The 22,788-nt window shown below is 41.4% G+C and overlaps 1 protein-coding gene across 8 annotated transcripts in view; it reads left to right on the top strand.

The window, feature by feature from the left end:
* Positions 1-3,445: 3,445 nt before the first annotated feature.
* DUSP22 (dual specificity phosphatase 22) overlaps positions 3,446-22,788 on the top strand; it is a 75,243-nt gene continuing 55,900 nt past the window's right edge. For 5 of the 8 annotated variants that reach the window (XM_072603669.1, XM_072603671.1, XM_072603666.1 and 2 more), the window contains exons 1-2: positions 3,446-4,016; positions 14,490-14,523. Coding sequence is in view for 4 of the 8 variants with exons in the window: in XM_072603671.1 (XP_072459772.1) it covers positions 3,996-4,016; positions 14,490-14,523 (55 nt within the window). In the remaining 4 variants the exon portion in view is untranslated. Of the gene's footprint in view, positions 4,017-10,170; positions 10,277-11,314; positions 11,850-14,489; positions 14,524-22,788 lie in introns of all 8 variants that reach the window. The other 3 variants (XM_072603670.1, XM_072603667.1, XM_072603668.1) reach the window with 2 other exon arrangements.

The following is a 22,788-nucleotide window of genomic DNA, read 5'->3' as shown; positions in this document are numbered from 1 at the left end:
TTCTTTTTTGTTTCTTTCTTTCTCTTTCTCTTCCTTCCTTCCTTCCTTCCTTCCTTCCTTCCTTCCTTCCTTCCTTCCTTCCTTCCTTTCCTTCTGCCGCCTCCTCCTCCTCCTCCTCTTCCTCCTCCTCTCTCTCTCTCTCTTTCTCTCTCCCTCTTTCAGGATTCTCTTTGGTGCAGTCTTTAAAAAATATGATATTGAGACTTTTTTTAATGTTTAATGTTTTAATGTTTTTAATGTTTAATGTTTTAATGCTTAATGTTTTTTTTTTAATGTGACACTACAGTCACTTCCAAATACCTCCCCACACCATAGAAACCTGTCTTCTAACAAAGAAAATGAGTTAAATCAATCAGGCACCAGAAAGTATATAAATAATCAGCACCTGTAATTCATCACAGGTCTCTATCCAAGTTGATGAAGAGAGTGTGTTTCACTGTCAAATTTTTTTGAGGAGGAAGATTTGTCATTGCATATAATCTGCATTTTGTTATCTTTTGCTATTATTTTCAATGATTATAACTCCTCCGTATATTGTTCTCCTGGTTCTACTTTCTTTGCTCTGCACAATTTTTCTGTGTTTCTCTGAATTCTTTATATTAGTTCTTTCTAATAATGTAATATTATTGCAATACATTCATATACATAATTTTATTCAACCATTCCATAAATGATAGACCTGTACTTTGTTTCCAATTTTTAAAAGCATATATATATATATATATATGTATATATATATATATATATATTCATTATGGGACTATCAAACCAGAAGCAATGCAAAAATGATGTTATTTCTAATCATAAGGATTATTGCATGGAGTTTTTGGACAGCAGTACAGAGAAAAAAAGAAAAAGAAAATTCAAATTCAGAACTCCCGTGTTAGTATGAACTCCTTTCTATATTCAGCAGAGAAAAAGAAACAGGATTGTAAATGAGTTTTGGGCAGTGAGAGCTTGAGGCCAGTACCAACAAACCAATTCTGATCCTTCTTCCAAGAGCCCATCTTATTTTCAAAAATATCTTATTTTGGAATCCTAATTACCACTGAATTACAAAAATTAGAATAGACCTTAATCCCCTCATTTTAAAAATAATATAAGGGATCCTATTTGCCTCAGCTTCCTCATCTGTAAAATGGGGGTAGTAATATCACCCACCTCTTAGGGTTGTTGTGAGGATCAAATGAGATAATATTTGTAAAGTGCTTACACCAGTATATGGCATATAGTAAGAGCTGTACAAATGTTGGCTACCATCATTATCATCATTAATTATTATCATTACAGTTGAGTTTATATAAGTGCAAGACCACCTATAAATAAGATTGAAATATACTTCTATAGACTGGTTCTCACATGGACCTGAAGTAGGAATAGAAAATCAAAAATACCAGGAGAAAAAAATTCATCACAGCATCATTTTCATTTAAATTGATATTCACTGATCCTCTTCTAACTATCATGGTCACTTCCCTACAACTGCCTGCCCCTGTCTAACAGAAGTCTCCAAAGTATCAGGGAGGTATTTAAAATAATCTAGATGTTGACCATATCTGACAACATATGCTTCATTTTGACTTGTAGTTTGCCATTTCTTTATCAAGAAGAGGGAAGTTTTTTTAGTATCAGTCATCTAAAGTCAGGACTGCATTGACCAAAGCTCTAAGATCTTTCAGTGCTGTTTCCTTTTATGGGTTTGTGTGTGTGTATTCATTGTGCCAACAATTTTCCTGGTTCTGCTTACTCTGCTTAGCATCAGTTTATAAAGTCTTTCTAGATTTCCCTGATATGTGCTGTTTTTTATAGCAAAGTGTTTTACTGCATTCAGGGGTGTGCAAGAGACAGCTCATGCTGGTTCCTGAGAGGTGACTATTAAATTTTCACTATGAACATTTACATCTCAGAAATCAGCAAATGCTACAAATCAGGGCTTGATTTATTGTTTTGTTGATTGTTTAGGCTTAAGAAAGTAAAGGAGATGTTAATAATGAAGATTAAATTTAAGAGTTCATTGTGTCAACTTTCCCCCCCATTAGATGGAGCTGGTTGTTAAACATTTACAAGTATACACGATTCCTTTTCTTTCTTTTTTTTAAAGTAGATTAGTCATGTTCAAGTCTTTGTGTCCCTATTTGGGGTTTTCTTGGCAAAGATACTGGAATGGTTTGCCATTTCCTTCTCCAGTTCATTTTACAGAAGAGGAAACTGAAGCAAACAGGGTTAGGTGACTTGCTCAGGGTCAGCACAGGTAGTAAGTGTTTGAGGCTAAATTTGAACGCAGATCCTCCTGACTCCAGGTCCAGTGCCCTAGGCACTGAGCCACTGAGCTACTCTTCAAGATGCTAGCCACATGCTTATTGAACATCTATTACCAGCAGAGCACTGTTTGTAAGGCTTGGCCCTTGTCCTGAAGACGACTATAGTCTCCTTGGTGAAATAAGACATAGGATCACAGATTTAGGGCTGGAGATCTTTGAGGAGGAGTTCCTCCCCACTCCCAACCTCCCCTTCAGCTTCCTTTTGGGTGTCATCTAGGGTGTCATTATACGAACTGAGTGAAGCCAGCAGAACCAGAACAATTTATGTAATAACAACACAGTAAAACAAACAGCTTTGAAAGACTTAAGAATGCTAATCAAGAAATTCAACAGAACTGATGAAGAAATTTTCTATCTACCTCTTGACACAGAGGTCATAGACCCTGGGTGCAGAATCAGCCATGGTTGTTTTTTTTTTTTTTTTTGGTCCAATTCAAGGAATTTGCTTGGCTTGACTATGCATATTTGTTTTAAGATTTTATTTATTTCAATGGGGAGAGGGGAAAAGCGAGGGAGAGAAAAATATTTTTGATATTTGAAAACAAATAGACTTTTTAAGTGGGAGAGGGGAAAATATTTTTGATAATTCAAAAAAATTACTTTAAATGGGGGGAAAATGAAAGTTTCTTGAATGGAAATGCCGCAAAGCCATAAATTGAGTATGGGGATAACTGGATCTCCGCTTACTTAACTCATTTATCACAAAGGGGGACAGCAGAGGGGAATCTCCGATGCCCCAGTCGGGACAATCCCAAGAAAACCCAAGCAGGTTAGCCACAGGACAGAGGGGTTCTGATTAGCACCTTGCTCAGTGAAGCGTTCATTAAAAGTCAGAGCAGCAGTTTCTGGTAACAGGCCTCCCAGTTGGTGACCAAAGGGGATTTAACCAAAGCAGGCGCTCCAGAAAGAAAAAAAAGCCCCCAATGTGGCTTTGCACTTTACTTAGAAACAGACTAGACACAGCATCTTGTGACCTTATTTTGGGCACCTCGTCTGCGGATCAGTGGAGACAGCACTGGCTTCTGCCACCCACCCAACCCTGAGCTGCATGCATCCTTCCAGGAATGAAAGTGAATCAGAAGCAGCAGCAACACATTCAGGGCAAGCGCAACTGCGGCGTCTGCGCGCTTCATGCTGTGTGAATGTCACCGCTGCTTTTCCTCCGCTTCCCTCGCAGGGCTCCCATTCCCGCCCGAGCTGCACGCTGGGAGTTGTAGTTCTCCAACTTGGGGCCGAGACTGCGTGGCCTCCAAGGGGGAGACTACAAATCCCGTGGAAGGGAGCGAGAGTCGTGCCGGGGCGGGGTGCGGCGAGGACCGCGGAGAGGGTAGGGGGAGGTTTGGCTTGACTCACACGTGGGGGCGGAGAAGGGCCAAGCTTAGAACCCATTTCCTGGCAAAAGAATCCCTTTAGTTCAGCTGGTCTCCGGCTAGGGAAGTCCCTAGGCGGCCAGTCTCCCGGCGCCTGGAGAAAACCAAAAAAAGAAAAAAAGAGAAAAAAGTCTAGAACATCTCCCTCTCCATTATTAATTGTTATTATTTATCTTGCGCGTAATTCATTCCTGCCTAGTGCCTCCTCCCTTTCCTGCTTCTCCTCCTCCTGTTGTAACATGTAATTAGGGATCCAGCAGCCACATTTCCAGGGGTGCTAAAGTTCATTTCGCTTATAGCCACCATGGGGAATGGGATGAACAAGGTAATGTATGTTTCTGTTTGTCTGTGCTTGCTTGTTTGTCTGCTCAGCTCGCCTCTGTAGGGTTGAGGACCGGGAAAGGTGGAGGAAGCTCCATTCCTTCCTTCTCAGCCCCTTCCCCCCTGGTTTCACTCCCCATCCCTTCACCCTCCACCCTGCATCTTCCTCCTTTAATTGTGCTTAGCCAGTGGTCGGGAAAACAAAACAAAACGAGACAGGCTTTGCTTCTCCGTTCAGACCAATGTTTGCGTCTTTAAGCCTGGGTGTAGGTCTTTTAAAAAAATACATTTACTATCTGGTTGGGGCAGAGAGGTGGGTGAGTGGGTGATTCAAGCGGTGGGGAACGGACTAAGGATGAGACGGGTTCTTCTGTAATTTCTTTTATGGGGGGGGTGGGGTGCGTAGAGGTCAGTGCTCTTGAAAATTCCCCCGCCCCACCTTGGGAAGGCTTCCCGGCAAGCAGCCCCCCCAGGCGTTTGCCCTGCACGCTGAATGCCTCTGTGGCCGAGGACCACTTGTTCTCACCAACCACGGTGCCCTTTTAAAAGCTATTTACACTTGCTGGGCTAGGACGAGCTTCCGACCTGTCCCCAGCGGGAGAGCTGAGAGCTTGTGGTTTCTTCTCCTTCCCCTCCCCTATGAGGCTCTTTAAACATCGCCCACCCGTCTCGTGGATCATCTGGGCGTCTTCTCTGCTGTAATTTCCTTTATCTCCTTGGGTACCTCCCTACCCTCTGCTCCCCTAGAGTTTTTTTTGGGGGGGTGGTGTTTTGCCTTTTTTCCCCCAGGTGCCTGTAGAAGTTGCATGGGACAGCTACCTATTGGTCTGGGGGTGGGTGGGATCCCTTTTAAAGACGGCTGCCCATCTGGGAGGAATCGAATTCAGAATCACCTTTTTGTCTACAGTTTGTGCCCTAGTTCTCCACTATGTGCGAAACCTGTTGTCTTCTTCACTATCCCCACCTCCCACCCATCTCCACCCCATCCCTTGGCTGATGACTGGGGTTTGAAAACTGACGCCTTAAAGCTTTTGCCTCAATAGGACCCTTTTTTTTCCAGCCGCGTGCTTTTGTCTCTGCTCGCCAGCCCCACCCTGGGCTTGTCCAGTTTCCCCTTGCCCCACCCCTAGGCGGGTGTTACTCTCAGGTCCTGTGGCCTGGCTGCTTTTTTGACGTCTCAGGAAGGTGGTACAATCCAGGCTCTGCTGTTGCTTCTTGGGAGGATTGTATTGAACTGGTAGCCAGAGATCCCTTGAAAGGAAATGACCCTTTCCCAGTTAGTCTCACATTCCCCAGATAAGTGCATTTATTCCATTTTTCAAATGGTCTGATTAAGCGGGAATTATTTCCTTAGATTCTGTTGCTTTTAACTCTGGGGCCAGCATCCTCTGACCCAGGAGTGCCACCAGTGCAAATACCAACTAGTGGAGAGGAAAAACACAGATAGGGATAGAATGAGAGAAAAATGCATAACATAAATTTTCTGCATACTTTAACCTTCCAAACTGATACCTGGCTTCAGAGAATGTTACTGAGTAGTGTGGGAAGGAATAGGTTTCTGTATTTGGTCCTGGATGTCACCACTCTGGTTTTGGTTCAGAGGATCATAGATCTAGGGCTAGGAAGGAACTTAGAAGTCCTGTAGTACTACCCTCTCATTTTAAAAACAGAGAAACTGAGGCTCAGGGTTTAGCAGGGCTGGGTTTTGAAGGTGGTATTACTATTCCAAGTTCAGCATCCTTTCCACTGCACCAGGCAGGGGCTTTATATCCTTTTTCTTCTCTCAGGTGAACAAGTTTGAATAAGAGAGAGAAATACTTTATCAATTTGGAGATATACCTATATTGTATCCTTCAGTTCTTTGATTCTCTGCTTTAAAAAAAAAGTACCTGTCACCAATTTGTGGGATAGATTAGGCTTTGAATTGATAATGATTATGTTCTAGTGGACTTTGGGTTCCTGTTTAAAATGTGTCTTATTTGAATTGCCCCTTATTGCCTCTAAATTTTAATTGATAGAACTGTTAAATACTAAAATACATACAGATGAAAATGGTTTCAGGCTTTCTACAAGTCCATAGTTTTAGTCTTTGTACCACACAGCAATGTTTTTTTAAATTTGCCCATTTCTTCTAAAACTTTTTACAAGTCTGTTATTGTTATTACTAACTTTTCCCTGCAACAGCAGCACTAGGTAAGTAGGACAGTCACCTACCTTTTATAAACAAAGACATAGTGATTTGATCAAGGCCATGTGCATAGTTATTGCCAGGAACACGATCAGATCTCTCATCTCCTGGCTTGAAAACTGAAAAAATTTGAAAAAATGAACAGAATCAGGAGAAGGGATGCCACAAAAAGTTATGTGGTTGGTTAGATCTGTGCTTTGAATATATCCATTTGGTAGCAGTGTGGTGGATGGTTTGGAGAGGGGAGAGACTAGAGCTAGGGAAACCAATAGGCTTTTGTAATGAGAGACTACTTTTTGTAGTGAGAGACAATAATGAGTCTCAATTAGAGTGATGCTTGTGTGAGTAGAGAGAAGGGAATGATGGAAAAAATGGAATGAACAAAATTTGGCAGTCGATTAAATTTGAGAGTGCATCAAGAATTGAGATGACTCTGAGGTGGTGAACTTTGGTGACAGCGGTCACACGCTGACCACAGTGATGATATCCTCAACAGATGCAAGTTTGGAAGAGAAGTGGGTTTGGTGAGAAGCACAATGAGTTGTTTAGGACATGTTGAGTTCTGAGATGCCAGTAGGACATCCTGTTTAAATGTCCAGTAAGCAGTAAGATCAAAAGAGAGACTTGATCTAGAGACACAGATATGGAATTCAACTCTGTAGAAATGATAATTAAACATGGGATATGAAGAAATTACCAAGAAACAGTATTGACAGCAAATGGAGGGAATGCATTGTCTGAATGTGTATTATGAGGTTACTGTTCTTAATGCAGACTAGAAATTAGTAGACAACTTCCAGGAAACTTATTGGAAATAATAATAGCTATCATTTTTATATAATACTTTAAGGTTTACAAAGTACTACACACATTATCTCCATTTGATCCTCACAGCAAGAAAGAGGGAGAGGGAGAGAGGGGTGTTTTATGAGTTGCCCTGGATCACACAGCTATAAATGTTAAGAGGCAAGATTTGAACTCAGGTCTTTCTAACTCCAACACTCCATTGACTGGGCCACCTTGTTGCCTAGTGATTGATCTTATCAGAGGTATATACTTGCTAAATATTAAAGTTTATATATTGTACAGTAGGTGAATACAATACTTTGTGGGGCCTTGGAAAAATCTGAGAAGACTGTCATAAAGTTGAAAGTGCACTGGATTTGAATTCTGTTCCTGGCTTCTCTGACAGTATCTGTGTGACTTTGAGCAGGTCACTTTGCCCATGTGGACCTTAGCTTCCTTAGCTGTAAAGTGAGAGGAGTGAACCAGATGGACCTCTAAGATTACTTTTCATGCTAAATCTATAATCCATCAACTCCTTCAATTTCTGACCTTCTGTTCATGAGTGGGGTAGCTACTTGGGTAATAAAAATAACTTACAACTAAAGGTGTGTAGGGTTTACCAATCCTCTGAGCTATCTAGTTAAGGTATTTTTTAATCCCCATTTTACAGATGAAGTCAAGGAGGCCCAGAGAGTTTATTTCCCCAAGGTCACACAGTTGATGAATGGCACAGCCTCAAATGTTCTTTTTCTCCATCAGGGCAGGGTGGTGCTTCCTTCAGTCCATTAACAAAAACTTCACAGTCCTTTTGTTGCAGTTTCATTATCAGTCCTCCACAATCATGGCTGGTCGTTGCATTGATCATAATTCTTTACATTTGTTTCAGAATTGTTTGTCTTTACAACATTTTTGTGGCATCCCTTCTCCTGATTCTGTTCATTTTATTTTTTCAAAATTGTCTGTTTGTGTAAGATTCATTCAACAAATACTTGTGAAGCACCTATTGTGTGCAGCATTGTGCTACAGTTTGTCCTCCAGAAGTGATTGCACTTTCATATTGTCCGACTGTTGACACATGGAGGGGTTCTGTAATCCTTAAGAGGATTGGCATGGAAAGAGGAGAGATAGAGGAGGCTAAGACATCTCTTCTGGTAGCTGTCGTGCCCAGTCTACTTACTAGTCAGGAAGACCAGAATTCTTGGCAGGGCTTGGATACTTAGTAATTGCAACATTGGCTAAGTTACTTAATCTCTGCCTCCATTTCCTCAGCTAGAAAATGGATATAATAGTAGCATCTCTGTCCCAAGATTGTTTTAAAGAAAAAGTGAGGTATTTCTAGAAAGTGCTTTGCAGACCTTAAAGTGCTATCAAATGCCAGCAATTCTTATCTTTATTATCATCGTTATTGTTATGACTGTACTATAAGCATTTTCAAGATTTTCCTGTTGTGGATAAAAACGAAGAGATTGATGAATCACAGGAAGACATAGGAGGCAAAAGGAACATCCTCCTCTTGGTGGCACATGCTTTGTAACTTTCATGATGCTGTGTCTGTGTGGCTGCATGTAGGTGTGGTGTCCCAGTAGGGGGGAAGCCACATGGTACAGTGGAAAGAGTGTTGGCTTTGGATTCAGAAGACCTGGGTTTGAATGCTGTCACTGTTGCTTACTAGAGGCAGCTTGGCCCAGTGGCTAGAACCCTGGAACTGGAGTCAGGAAAATGTGAGTTCAATGCAACCTCTGACTAGGTGCCCCTGGCCAAGTTGCTTAACCTCTGTTTGCCTCAGTTTCCTTAATTGTAAAATGGGGAGAATAATAACACCTACTTTCCAGGGTTGTTGTGAGGCTCAAATGAGATAACATTTGTAAAAAAAAGTGCTTAGCATTGAGTCTGAGACATAACACGTGCTCTGCAATTGCTTATTCCCTTTCCCTCCCCCCTACTAATTGTGACTTTATGCATGTCAATTAACTCTCAGTGGCTTAGTTCCTTCAGTTGAGTGCATTGGACTAGTTCACTGGTGAGGTGTTCCCCTTTATTTTCCCAATCTCTACCTGTGAACTTTGATTTTTAAGTTCCTTTCACATTCCTCCTTCCCTTTAAAAGCTTTTTTTTGATAATAATATTTTTGAAATTAATTAATTTGTTTTCAGTTTTCTACAATCACTTCCATATATCTCTTAGATTTTTTCCCCCCTCCTCTCCCACCTTTCCCCCTCCCTCCCTGCTCCCTCTCTGAGACGCAATCTTATATTGGTTCTACACGTACATTCTTATTAAATACCTTTTCACCTTAGTCATGTTGCATAGAAGAATTAAAATGAATGGATAAAAGCTTTTTTTTAAAATATGGAAAAAAATATAACATTAAAATTCTGCATGCAACAGCTTTGAGATTGTTCCCTGTATTATTATAAACCTGTTGGATCTGTGACCCAGTGGCATCAAATAAATAGCATGTAATCCTTTGAGGAGACAGCTAAATCTTCTTCCTGCTTTTATACATGGTGACTTGGAGCTCCAGGGAAGTCATACAGCCCCTGTGGACTTCAAGGAAGGAAATCCGGTCTTTCTGGTTCCCAGTCTTGTTTATTGAGATATTTTGTAACTTGTATCTGTTTGGATAGGTTATTAGACCTAGTAGCCCAGAACCTCGAAAGTTGAATTGAGAATTGGGAGTAGATGTGTGTGTTTTAGATAGAATTGGGATACTATCAGATACGAACAAAAAGATTGGGATTTTTTTATGATAAGCCAGATGTATTTCTTCCTTTTGAAGCACTTGGTCTGCTTTGTCCATCCCTATGAGAATAGGTCTGTTCACTGCCGTGTACTCTTATGGCCTATACAAACTCTCAGAATGGGAGGCATTGCTCAGGATTCAGGCATCTGTTGCTAAGAATCATTAGGAAGATCTCAAAACATTAATAAGCACTGCCATTCCCTTGGAAGGCGAGTGCCTTCATTATTTATCCACTGACAGTTCTTTGACGCGGACCAGAACTCTTTGTCCCTTTGGGACTGAAGTTATGTCAGAGCTACTCCCTTTGTTTATGAGGTAGCTTGGGCTAAGGTTTTGTCTCAGCTACTCTCAAGGCCTTGCTGTTTATTCCTGTAACACTCACAGAAAAGTTCTCAAGGTACACATAATTAATTTGGGGTCCTATCCTTTTTTCACTTTCAGGGCTATTCACTAGCTACTGCCCAGGATTTCCATCCCTCTTGTGGTCATTCATTGTGTACCAGCAATCTTTCTGTGAAAAGATTTTCTTCCCTTTCATCTTCTCTTGGTAAGGCTGGTTGCATTTACATGTATAAGTAGCATCTGAGATTGTCATGTAACGAGATTTTCATTTTATTTTTTGCAGTCATTTAGGCTTTATGGGATCATAGGTTTATAGCTAGAAGGGAACTTAGAACTCAGTGATTCCACACCCCCTCATTTTAAAGATGAGGAAATTGAGGCCCAGAGAGGCTGATCTACTTGTCCAGGTTGACACAGTATTTTCCAAATTGGAGTTGGAATTGGAATCCAGGCCTTTTTGACTGCAAGTCCAGTGTTCTGTCATAATGCCTCTCAACTCAGCTGTTGATTAAGTAGTAGAGAGTTGGTTTTCTCACTTTCCCTGAGAATATAAGTTTTGAAAGGTATCCATGGCTGAGTGCCTTCTTGTCTTAGTTTGATCATAGGATCATAAGCTTTAGACCTTCCAGGGGTGGGGAACCTGTGGTCTCAGAGCCACATGAGACCCCCTAGGTCCTTGAGTGCAGCCCTTTGACCGAGTCCAAATTTAACACAACAAATCCTTTTAGGGGATTTGTTCTGTGAAGTTTGAATTCAGTCAAAAGGCCGCACTCAAGGACGTAGAGCGTCACGTGGCTCTGAGGCCACAGGTTCCCCACCCCTGTAGGCCATCTAATACAGTTTCTTCATTCCACAGATGAGGAAACTGTGTCTTAGAAAGAATAAGTTACTTGCCCAAGGTCACATAGGTAGCAAGTTGCTGAGGTTGGATTTGAGCCCAGGTGTTCTATCTCCAGAGCTAACAATTTTTCCATCCTGCCACACAACTTGATATCTTGTTGTATCTAGAAATAAGGCAGCCACGACCTGACTATTGGACTGGCTATCATTTGGCAATCATGATTCCATCTCCGGCTCTTGAAAGTCGGCCTTGATTTCCCAGTCTGAACAGTGGGATAATTTCTCCTTGTTGGCTTTATACATGTTTTAGCAGCATAGCTTCATCTTCTAACAGCTTACATTAAGAAATAAAAGTCTTCACACTGAATATGAGGTACTCAGTTTTCCTTTTGCTCTTTTTCAGTTATCTCTTCAAATCAGACTTGCTACTTCTGTTTCCAGGATCCCAGGTTGGCTTTTGGCATCTGTCCCTCTGTTCTAATGTGACTTTGGTTAGTGACCTCTTGTGGATGCCCATGGAGTAAAGCAGGAGAGAAAGTCCCATCAACTCCTGGTCATTAGCCCCTCCCGGCTTATCTGTCTGGCATCTCTTGTACCTCAAATTTTCCTCTTGTAGTGGTGGTTCATTCATTCAGCAAATATTTATTCTTTAGCTATAATGTGCGAACTGTCATTCCTAGTGGGCAACTCAGTCCCAGCCTTCTGGGACTTTGTAAATCTAGTAGAGACAGGAGTTCAGTTAAGAGGTAAGAGTTAGACATATAGACAGGAGGTTCATCTGTAGAGGTGAGGGTAGAAACCCTAGGATCGAGGGCTAGAACTTGAGATGATGACTGAGAACAGGACCTTGGGGACTTAGGTTTGGGAGCTGGGATGAAGAAAAGGACCCAGTGAGAACAGAAGAGTTACGAAGTGGCACCTGACTTCTCCTAAAGGAGGTGAGAGGATTATTTTCTATTATATTAATAACTCATTTTTAATTAGGATCCAGGCTTTTTATTTCCTCTTTCAGGAACCAAGCCCTGTAGGTCAGTTAGCCAGTCTCTGAAGGGCATAGTTGATAGAGGAGATTGGGTTGATGTATATGATCCTCCATCTTGGGCAGGATTCCACCCAACTTGGAGACCTTACTTCTGTTTGGAGTATAAATAGAATCTAATCTAGGTGAATTCTTGCCCTGAGGGAGTAAGCTCCTGTCCTTGCCACCCCTCCATTGGAGTTTAGGGTGACCCAGCTCATGAAGAAGAAAATCCAGTAGAGTGGTCTGGGCAGAGCTGTATTCCTTTGTCCTTTATGCTGAATCTCATGATCAAGCCATGTCTTCAGCAGGAAGAGCTGAGGACTTTTAGCCCACCTCCTTATTAAATGTTCACCAGTCAGGGTTGATTTTCACCTCTCAAGGGCACCTTATTAGCTAGCCTAATTTATAAATTGATTGTTAATTACCCAGAAACTTTTCATTCCTCATTTGTCACAGAGGCTAAGGATTATTAGAAGAGATGAGAAGGGAAGATTCTTCAGGTATGGAAGTTTTGGGGATATAGGATCAGAGATTTGGAACTGGTAGGGACTTTAAAAACTGAGTGAATCTAACTTCTTCTTTTTTTCCAGAGGAGAAAAACTGATGTGGAGAGGTGAGATGACTTAGCAGGGTCACATTGCTAAGTGTCTGAGACAGGATTTGAATTTCACTTTTTCTGATTCCAGGTCCAGTACTCCAAACTGCCCCAGATAGCTACTGTAGGATCATAAGATCAAAGCTCTGCTGCTGGGAAGGACCTCAGATGCGATCTAATCGAACCTATCTCTTTATAGATGGGGAAACTGAAGCCCAAGGGTGTTGAGCCTTGGCTAGGGTAGTGAATACCAGTTAAGATTTGAACCTAGGTTACATAATGGGGAATAATGTGAAATAAATTTAGAAAGGTAGGCATCCTCCCATGTGTTTGATAAAACTTGAGGAGGTGGTTTTGTTGTCCCACCAGTGGCTCTCTGCATGGTATACTGAGGCAGGGACCGTCTTTATCACATCAGGAAGTGCTGCAAGAAGCCAACACACAGATTGAGGTTTCAATTGGTTGAATCGGAGTAAAATAATTTAAGGTTTTCCCTTGGAACTAGTAATATCTGTGAAAGTATGTGCTGCCCTTGTGCTGACAGGAGGGTTTTGCTGGGAAGTCAAGAGGGAAATGTCATTAATGCCGGCATGTTCGGTATGCACTTAAAAAAAACATCATACCATACATTGGAGCTGGCATATTTTTAGACACCCAAAACTGTTGGACATATTTGGATTTGAGAATGCTGGTGAAGTATGCTGGCAAATCAGAAAGCTTCTTAGATGTGAAGTAAGGGAGTGTGTATGTGTGCATATGTGTTAAGTAACGCATGCCACCAGTGCCTTTAGGATCTTGATAGTATCTACCATCAGATGTTTGGAAGAGTGGAGGAAAGCCCTAGGCTTTTAATGTGACATTCTGCTCATATATATCTGTTTAGGGCTCATCTGAATTTACAGATTCAAGAAAATTGAGTGAGTGAAAAGAAGAAGGATTTGGAGAATTTAAGGTGGTAGGATGGGCAGAGAAGAAAAGCCAAGAGACTTTGGTTAGTAGTGGTAATTTTGAGAGACTCTAGTTAACACCTGTCTCCCATCCCCTTGGTGAGAAGGGCCGGAGAACAGGCACCATACCATACTAATCTAATTCCTGTGCTTAGACTCATAAGATGTCCGAGTTTGAAGGGACCCCAGCAGTGTTCAAGTATAGAATTTCTTAACTTGGAGTCCATGCGTAGGTATCAGGGCATCCATGACTTTGAATGGGAGGAAAAATTTGCATCTTTATTTCCTATCTTCTAACTTACATTTTTATAAATATTGGCAACAGTATGTAGGGGTACGTAGACTTCACCAGACTGCCAAAGAGTGATCTATGACACAGAAAGTTAAGACCGTTTGATCTAGTCCAACTTCCTCCTTTTATAAAGTAGAAAATGGATGCCAGAGAGGTGAAGTTAACCTTGTTATGGTTCTGCACTAGTTACTTAGAAAAGAAGCCTACATCTTCTAATGCCCCAGTCCAGAGCCATATCCAATACAGATACATTCTCCTGTATGCCTAGAGTTCTTCTTCATTGCCATCGGGATTAACTCATTTTACAAATGTGCACACAGAGAAGGCTAGGTGTGGTAGCAGGGCCACCTCCCAAGTTCAAGGTCTTTTCTTGGAACATGGGTTAATGGATCACCTAGAGAAAGAAAAAAAATGGGAAATGGAGGGACCGTTTCCTTGACCTTAGCTCTCATGTGTTTGATGATGACACTTGATCTTTCATTAAACCCTTGGAGTTGGTTTCTAATGAGTCTTGTGGGTCAGATCTTAGATTCCTTAAATCCCTTTGTGATTAAAGGAACATCAAGTAATAGGCCTGTCCCAGGGGATGCTGGTGCTGAAGAGAGTGGAGCCAAAATAGACTCTGAATAAACCCTTCAAGCTGCTGTCCTTTCCTCAGTGCAAATGAAAGTTTGTCAACCTTTGTCCCAACATTGACGTTTTTGTGTGCTTCTTTTCCCTTAGATCCTGCCTGGCCTCTACATTGGCAACTTTAAAGGTGAGTACCCCTGATTTAAAAGAACATTTTAAGGATCCTTATCTGGGATTTGGAGGCAGCTTTCACTGAAGGAGGAAATGTTTTTAAATGCATAAAATGAGATGCCTAAGGTTACAAAGGAAACCAATTAATGTAGAAATACTGTATTAAGCTATTTTTTTTTTAAAAGAGGAAGTTCACAGACCCCTGGTTAAGAACCCCTCCTCTAGTTACTGCTGCTAATTTTTAAATGTCTCTTTTCACCATAGAGGAAAACTGGGTTTTGATTCTGACGCTGGTAGAGGATTTGTTTTACATTGCCTCACCTGAATACTCATCATCATTATTAGGTGCCTACTGTATTCTTCGTTCTAGTCTCTGAGGATACAAAGTGAGATAAAGAGCAGTTTATAGTTGGGGGAGCATACAGTGTATACATAGATGAACACTGGATACATATACACGCACCAAATACACTGTGATTGGAAGGGGCAGGTGGGATGTTATCTGTCTCTTTAGTTTTTGTTACTGGATTATAGAATATCCTGAATTCTTGACAGTTCCTAAATCCTTGACAAGGACTCCTCTGATACATGTGTCCTTGCCTTTTTTTCCCACACCGTAGTTATGTCCCTTTAGGGAATTTCCCTTTACTCCCTTTCGACAGAACTTTTGTCATTTGTTGTTGTTCAGTGTAGTTTTAGTTGTTTCTGACTCTTTGTGGCCCCATTTGGGGTTTTCCTGGCAGAGAAACTGGAGTGGTTTGCCATTTCCTTCTCCAGCTTATTTTACAGATGAAGAAACTGAAGGAAACAGGGTTAAGTGACTTACCCAGGGTCACACAGCTAGTAAGTGTGTGAGGCCAGATCTGTACTTGGGAAAATGAATCTTCCAGACTCTAGGCTCAGCACTCTATCCACTCTGCCACGTAGCTGCCCCACTTTTCTAATAATTACAGCAACAATTATTATTAAATTTACCTAGCTGTTCCACTTTTCTATTAATAATGATAATTATAATTAAGTTCATCATTACCTTTTTTCACACCATAGTTATTTCACCTTAATGCCTCTCAATTGAACCTTTGTAATAATAATAGTAATAATTTATTCATATAAAACTTTAAGGTCAGCAAAGCACTTTATGTGTTATCTCATTAAATCCTCACAATCACCCTGTGGGCTTGATGCTGTTATCCATGTCCAGTAGATGTATCCTTGTCATGAATTGGTAGAGCAGTCCCTCTCCATGGTAGGGTGCCCTGGTCATGTATTCATGAAGTTCTTTGGAGCCAGTGGTGATGTAAGTAACTGGGTTGGACTAGATTAAGAAACTTGATAAGAACATGTTACCACAGGTACCAGACTCCAGTGAAATGGCCTTTTTTTCACACACGCCTGCCTAGCACACACCCTCTTCCCTCCTGAAGAAGCCAGATATAACCCGACTAGGGGTGGCACAGTCACTGGTGTTAGGCATTTTTAGCTACTGTTTTAATTTGTGTGCTTTCAGGTTCTTGGAATGGTTTTTCTTAAAAAAAATCATTAGTGTTTTCCTACATAATATTTACTTTCTCCTCTTTACCCCTGTAGACTCCTAGTGCCGACTAATTGGCTTCATAGGGAATTTAGCTTAGGGAGCTGACAGATGCTAATTGCTATTAGAGCACATTATTAAAAATAGTACTGATGATAATTATTTTTGAATTGCTAACTTAGTAAGCTGTGAAATTCTGAAAAAGCAGCGACAGCAGTGGGGGGATGCCTGTGTAGATGCTGGTGTGGCCTCACTTGATGAATCATATATGTAGGGAATTTTATTTTCCTTGGCACTTTTTTTATCCAGACCCTTTCTACCTCAGGTCCACACTCTTGTAGTAGCCTTGACATCAGTCTTTTTCATTCCTCTCCCCAGTCCTGAACACCCCCAACAGATTAATTATCCTGAATCCCTGCTTTTAGCATCTCATTCTTCTGCTCAGAAATGGCTCTCTGTTGCCTATTCAATTCAAGGAGCATATCTGAAGCACCTATTCTGTACCTTGGGCACTGGGCCTAGTTAGGGGCTCTTGTTCAGTTGTTTTTCAATCATGTCTGATTCTTCATGACCCCACATGGGGTTTTCTTGGCAAAGATACTGGAGTGGTTTGCCATTTTCTTCTCCAGGTCATTTTACAGATGAGGAAACTGAGGTAAACAGGGTTAAGTCATTTGCCCGACAAGTCTGAGGCCAGATTTGCACTCGGGTCCTGACTCCAGGTACAGTGCTCTATCTATATCGACACTCTATCTATTTTGACTCCTAGTTGCCAGCCTATTTGAGAGGTGGGAGACTACAAAGACAGAAAACAGAGAATACCTGCTCTCAAAGAACTTAATCCCTTTGGGGACAGGTGTACACATCATGAGAACTACCATTTACATAACACTATACAGGTATGGGCAGCTACCCTTTGGGGTGGGTGGGATATACCTACTGTAATGCACACAGACATGGACACAAACAGGTGTAATATAAGGTAATGAGAAAGGAGAAAGCACTAACAACTTTGGGAGGATTATGGGGAGAAGAGGCACCAGTCAGGGTAGTCTTCCTAGAGGAGGTGGCCTTTTAGCTAAGCCTTGAAGGACCATAAGGATTCTGAGAGGGGGAGGTGAAGGAGCATATTTCAGGTATGTTGGGGTGGCCTTGGTGAATGCACACAGATGGGGATGGATTTGGGAGTTTGAGGAACAGTTAGTCCTTTTGCGCTGGGACATGGAGTTCTTGAAGTGCAGTAATGTGAAAGATAGCTGACAAAGTAAATTGGAATCCGGTTGTGGAAGGCCCTTTATGTTTAAGCTTCGCAGTCTAGGGTGTAAAGCCTGTCACTCTCTGACCCCAGCCTCCCTTTTCTGTTTGACTTCACTTCCCTTGTCAGAGTGGGCTACCTCTGTGTATCTCTGGGTCTTTGCTTCAGCTCTTTCCTCCTCATTTCCATTTTCTTTCTTTGAAAATCTCCCAAGAAATACTAGAAAGCTCAACTCAAATCCTTACCAACTCCATGAGGCTGTCCTCGCCCACCTTTGTGCACATCGAGTAGTTGTGGTTGAGTGTTGGATTGGAGTCAGACGTGTTCGAATTCTGCTATAGACACTTAGTAGGTGGGTGACCCTTGGTTTCTTCATCTGTACAGTGAGTATAATAACAGCACCTACCTCCGACGGTTTCTGTGAGGGTCAAAGGAGATAAAGGATGTGAATGAGATGTTGTTAAAGTGCTATGTCCATGTCAGCTATAATCATTTTTTGTAGATCATTGCTTTTTGTTTCTAAGTCATAATCATTCTCCTTTAATCTCTTTTAATTGAAACTTTGTGGTAATAATAATAGCAGTGATGATTAAGTTCATCATTGCCCTTTGTTTCTGTGTCATAGTTATTTCCCTTTAATTCCTTTCAGTTGAACCTTTGTAATAACAACATTGATAAGTTTATCTTTTTTCACACCATAGTTATTTCTCTTTAATCCCTTTCAATTCAGCCTTTGTAAAATAATAATATATTTATCATTGCCTCTTTTTGCACCATCGTTATTTCCTTTGAATGCTTCTCAACTGAACCTTCTTAAAAACGTAATAATTATAGTGCTTTAACAGGTTCACAAAGCACTTTATGTGAGTTATCTCATTAGATCTTCACAACAACCCTGTGAGGTCAGTGCTGTTGTCATCCCCATTGTACAAAAGAGGAAACTGAGGTGGAGAGAGATTCTGAGACTTGTCCAGGATCACACAGCTAATTGGTGACTGAGACAGGATTCAGATGTAGACCTTTCTGACTCCAGGCCCAGTATGCTCTTTTGTAAGAAAAGCAAAACCAACTGACATTGTACATTCCACATCTGTAGTTCCCACCTTTCTGCGTAGAAGGATCCTTTCATTTCCTTAACAGAGATCTCTTTTTCTACTGGTACTGAAACATTTATCCTCACTCATTCACTTAGCATTTTAAATTGATCATATACTACCTTGAGACTTTTCTTGACTTGTTGTATTGTATTATTGTTGCAGCACATTCTTCACTGTGTAACTTGGTGTTGGGGCATGTGTGTATCTGTGTCTGCCTCTGTCTTTCTCTCTGTCTCTGTATCTCTCTCTCCCCACCAATATTAGCTCTCTGAGGATAGGGACCAGCACTTTACATATAATAGGTGATCAATTCTGGGTCCCTAGCACCTTTCTTCAGCATGCTTACCTAATTATCACATTCCTTTTCTCTCCCTTTGATGTCTCTGGGGGTTTTCCTAGAGGAGGATCTGAGGGAGCCCTTGGGACCTGGCATTCCCTGAGCCATCTTGGTTACTTTACAGGCTTTTTTCTTCCTTGTCTCTTCTGGCTTAGAGCCCTGGCCCTCTTTGTCACTGGGTAATTCAGAAAACCAGCAGCTAAGTTTTTATGAAGCATAATATGAAACTACTTTATGAGACCACTTTCATTTTGGGATAGCCTTTTAAAAAGATAGCCTGACCACCTGACTGCATTACAGAAAACTGTTAACCAAAAATAATATCACAAGTCCATGAAACATTGCATCGCACTTTGATTTATTCCAAGAGAAATAGACATGGATGTGGAACCTTAAGCAGGCACAGAGTTCCAATCCAAACAGAAGCTTTCACATTTATGAAATTGCAACATAGGAGGAGAAACCGAAATCTCCACCTAAATGGGAGTGGTAGGGGAGGAGAAATCATGAATAATTAAGATGGCAAAAGCCAAATTCTTTCCACTTGGAAACTGCTAGATTATGAAGATAGGGTGGCCTGCTTATCTGCAAGGATCCTAGTTGCACAAGCAGTTTTCTGGTCTAGTGCACACTGACCGGCACCTGTCTTGAGTCCCAAGGACACACACAAGTCTGGTTTAGGGTACAAACAAATTATTCAGGGCCTCCTGCAGACTCCGGGTCCAGTGTTTCTGGAAAATATGGCAACTCAAAAAGACAAGTTCAGGGGACCCTTTAACATTTCCTCTCCTCCCCCTGACATTGGTCAGAGGTTATCTCTGGGTACACTGATGATCACAGAGAGCACACTTGGCAAAACATTAGCATGGATGCTACTAAGGATAGCCCCAGTTACAAAGTGAGATCAGAACCATTAACCAAACACAATACAGCCCATAGTAAATGTTCAAAATCAGGGACTAATTTAAAGGGGAAGATAAAACAACATAAAGATAAACCAGAGAACTTAGTATGCAGACTTAGAAAATAAAAACCAAAGGGGTCTAGTAATGGACATCAATAGTAACAAGCACTAAGTCACCTTGAAATTTGGTAACCCTTTCCAGTGTCCATTCAATCGGCATATTCTTTCTTTGGTCTCAGACGTCCCATACGGTTGTCTGGTCCCTTTCGCGGCTTTCCTTGGGGAAGTCCGAGAAATATCACATCCTTAGTAGCACTACTTCAATGAACTTTCTTTCTGGTTCCAAGTTACTTGTAAAGATGTACCTGCTAAGATCTTTCACAAAAACAGAGCTCAATATAAGATTTTAATACTAGTCCCAAGGTGAGAACCAGCAGGAACCTTTAATCAATAGCGGAGGTAAGAGGGGAACACCAAATTAGGAACGCAGAGTTCACCAGAAACTTAAAAAAATTTAGGTTACAAATACCCCATAATGTTTTTGTCTTAATCTAAACTCTTGTTGACCTGGAAATATGGTTAAAAGAGGCAAACAGGCTATATTCATATTGTTCATTCCCTTAAAGCTAGCAGATACATGATCACAGAGCCAGAAGGAAACTTGTGACTGCCTGATACAAGAATGGCCAGGCTTAAATACACTTTACCATGAGAAAGGAATTTTCTTAGTTGTATAAGTTGTAAATTCAGTGAGACAAGACAGTAAAGTAGTGTCAGTTGGAATTACAATTCCAGGATATCTGTGTTTCCTCTGTGTAGCATATGTCTCTGTGAAACAAGATAAAGAAGAATCCACCACTCTGGTTTCAGGTATCCTGTCATAAACAGATCTTTGAAATTGCTGACACAGAAAAGGGCATTTTTAGAGCAAAACAAAGCAGTCTGATTGATTAATTCAGCCTTTGGCTCTTATTAAAAGTCCAAAAATGATATTAAATGTTATTACTCTGTACCTGACATAAACATTGTTAACAAGCTAAAGCGTTACAGTTAAATACATCCAAATAGAAACTAAACATTTTAAATACCACAGAAGGCAGAACTCTCAAAACCTTCCAAATTACTGACTCCCCGACCTGACTTCATTACTGATAACAAACTCTATGAATTGTTCGTACTTTGTAATTATCTAGTGTTCATCAAAGGGCTGATTCTTTTCTGATCTGACTAGCTAAATACAATTGGATGTTGTCTAGACCTGGGCTTCTTAAACTACCCCTTGTTAGTTTCAGCTGAGTTTGGTGCCTGAGGGCATGCACAGTGCAAAGTGCCAGTGCTTTGTGTTCAGAACCCAGGCTGCAGTGAAATTGCAGGATGCAACCTGGGCGAGCTGCCAGAAACACCTCGGATTCATTATGCATTTGGTTTTGAATTACTCTTTGGTCATTGCACGTTCAGAAACCTTTGACTGTTGCCAAATGGGGTCTGGCCCCACAGTTTAAGAAGCACTGGTCTAGACTCAAAGGAGCATTACTTTTCTTTTCCCAGGGACCAGAGATATTGCTGAGAAGTTCCCCTTGCTAGTACTTCTCCCTCCCCTTACCCTTTAGGTATCTTTCATAGAAGACTGTGGATAGGGAGCAGATCTGTGATTTCATTGGAACAGGGAATTCTTGGTTGAGGAATGCCCCTTTACCTATGCAGGTGGACATCAAGGTGTGACTTAACCTCAGGTCTTCCTGGCTTTGACTGTTAGCCATTGTGCCAGAATCATTAGCTTTGATGCCTTGCTGTCTCAATGGGAGAAGATTCAGCTAGGTGACTTAGGCAGAAAGACCTGAGTCCAAATCTAACTTCTTACACTTACTAGCCCTGTGACTTTGGGCAGGTCTCAACAGGCTGCCCCAGAAAGCTCTTTATCTTGGAAGGTCACTTTAGCCCTGGAACTCACAAACTCACGCCTCAGAAGTACCCTCTGTGCCTGGGGCCCTTCCCTCCCCTTGGAAGGTGGAGGATTCCTTCCAGAACCTCCATTTAAGGAGGGCACCAAGGCCAACCGCCTCTTCATTTCCTATCAGACTGCACTGTTCTGGACTTTTCCATTACTGACTTATATTTTCTCCTTCTCTCTCCTTTCCTGACCCCCCCCTTCAGAAACTTCCTTTTATGTGTTGGCTTCCCCATGAGGATATAAGCTCCTTGAGGACAGGAACTATCTTTTTACTTATAGTTATATTCTCAGAACTTAGTGCCTGGCACATGGTAAGGGCTTAATAAATGTTTGTTGACTTGACCTGTTTGTAGTTATCCCGTGAAATAGCATGCTCTCTCCCCCTCCCTCCCTCTTGCTGTCCCTCACTCCCTCTCTCCCTCTCTCTCTCCGTCTCCCTCCTTCTCTCTTCCTCTCTCACGCTCCCTCTTTTTCTCCCTCTCTCTTTCCTTCTCTGCTTTCCTATCTGTCCCTTCGTCTCCATTTTATAGAACTGTTGTGATTTGATTCCTAGATCAAATGAGATCATATTTGAAAAGTGCCTAGCATAGTACCTAGCACTTATTAGGTGCTTCATGAATGTTTATTCTTTCTTTCCTTACTCCATTCTGTTATCATTAAAATATTGTCTGGTACTGGGTTAGATTTCCTTCACAGTGGAGTCCAGGTAAATCCCTAAAGGTTCATCATGCAGAATGTTTGGCTAGTTGGCTGGTATTCCTTACTCTCCTCACCTCTTCCCCCTCCCTCTCTTGAACTTCCCTCTCCACAAAATAGAAAGTATTGATTATCTTCCAGGGCCTGGACAAATATCTGACTGCCTTTTGGAGGCAGTTCAATATTGCCCAATTGAGAGCCCATTAAAAATGAAAGAATCTTAGGACTGGAAGGACTTTATAGAAATCAAGCCTCATGCCCATCCAAGTCATGAATACTGACCCTGCCATTCCTGGTAAGTGGTAATTTGCCCTCTGCTTAAATGCTCCCAGTGAGGAAACCTTTAAGTGATTAGTCCACTGCTTCTTAGGGAAGCTCATTCCTCCTTAAGCTAGGTCTCTAATCATTCATTATTAACTGTTAATTAAGAAATGTTTTAACTTTATTTGAAATTCTTATGTTAATCTGAAGTTTACTTACCTATAATAAGGTCACAGTTTTGTTCCTCCA

The sequence above is a fragment of the Notamacropus eugenii genome, chromosome 4 (genome assembly GCF_028372415.1).
Source record: "Notamacropus eugenii isolate mMacEug1 chromosome 4, mMacEug1.pri_v2, whole genome shotgun sequence".
NCBI classification, from domain to species: domain Eukaryota; kingdom Metazoa; phylum Chordata; class Mammalia; order Diprotodontia; family Macropodidae; genus Notamacropus; species Notamacropus eugenii.
This window is presented reverse-complemented; position numbering and strand designations above follow the sequence as displayed.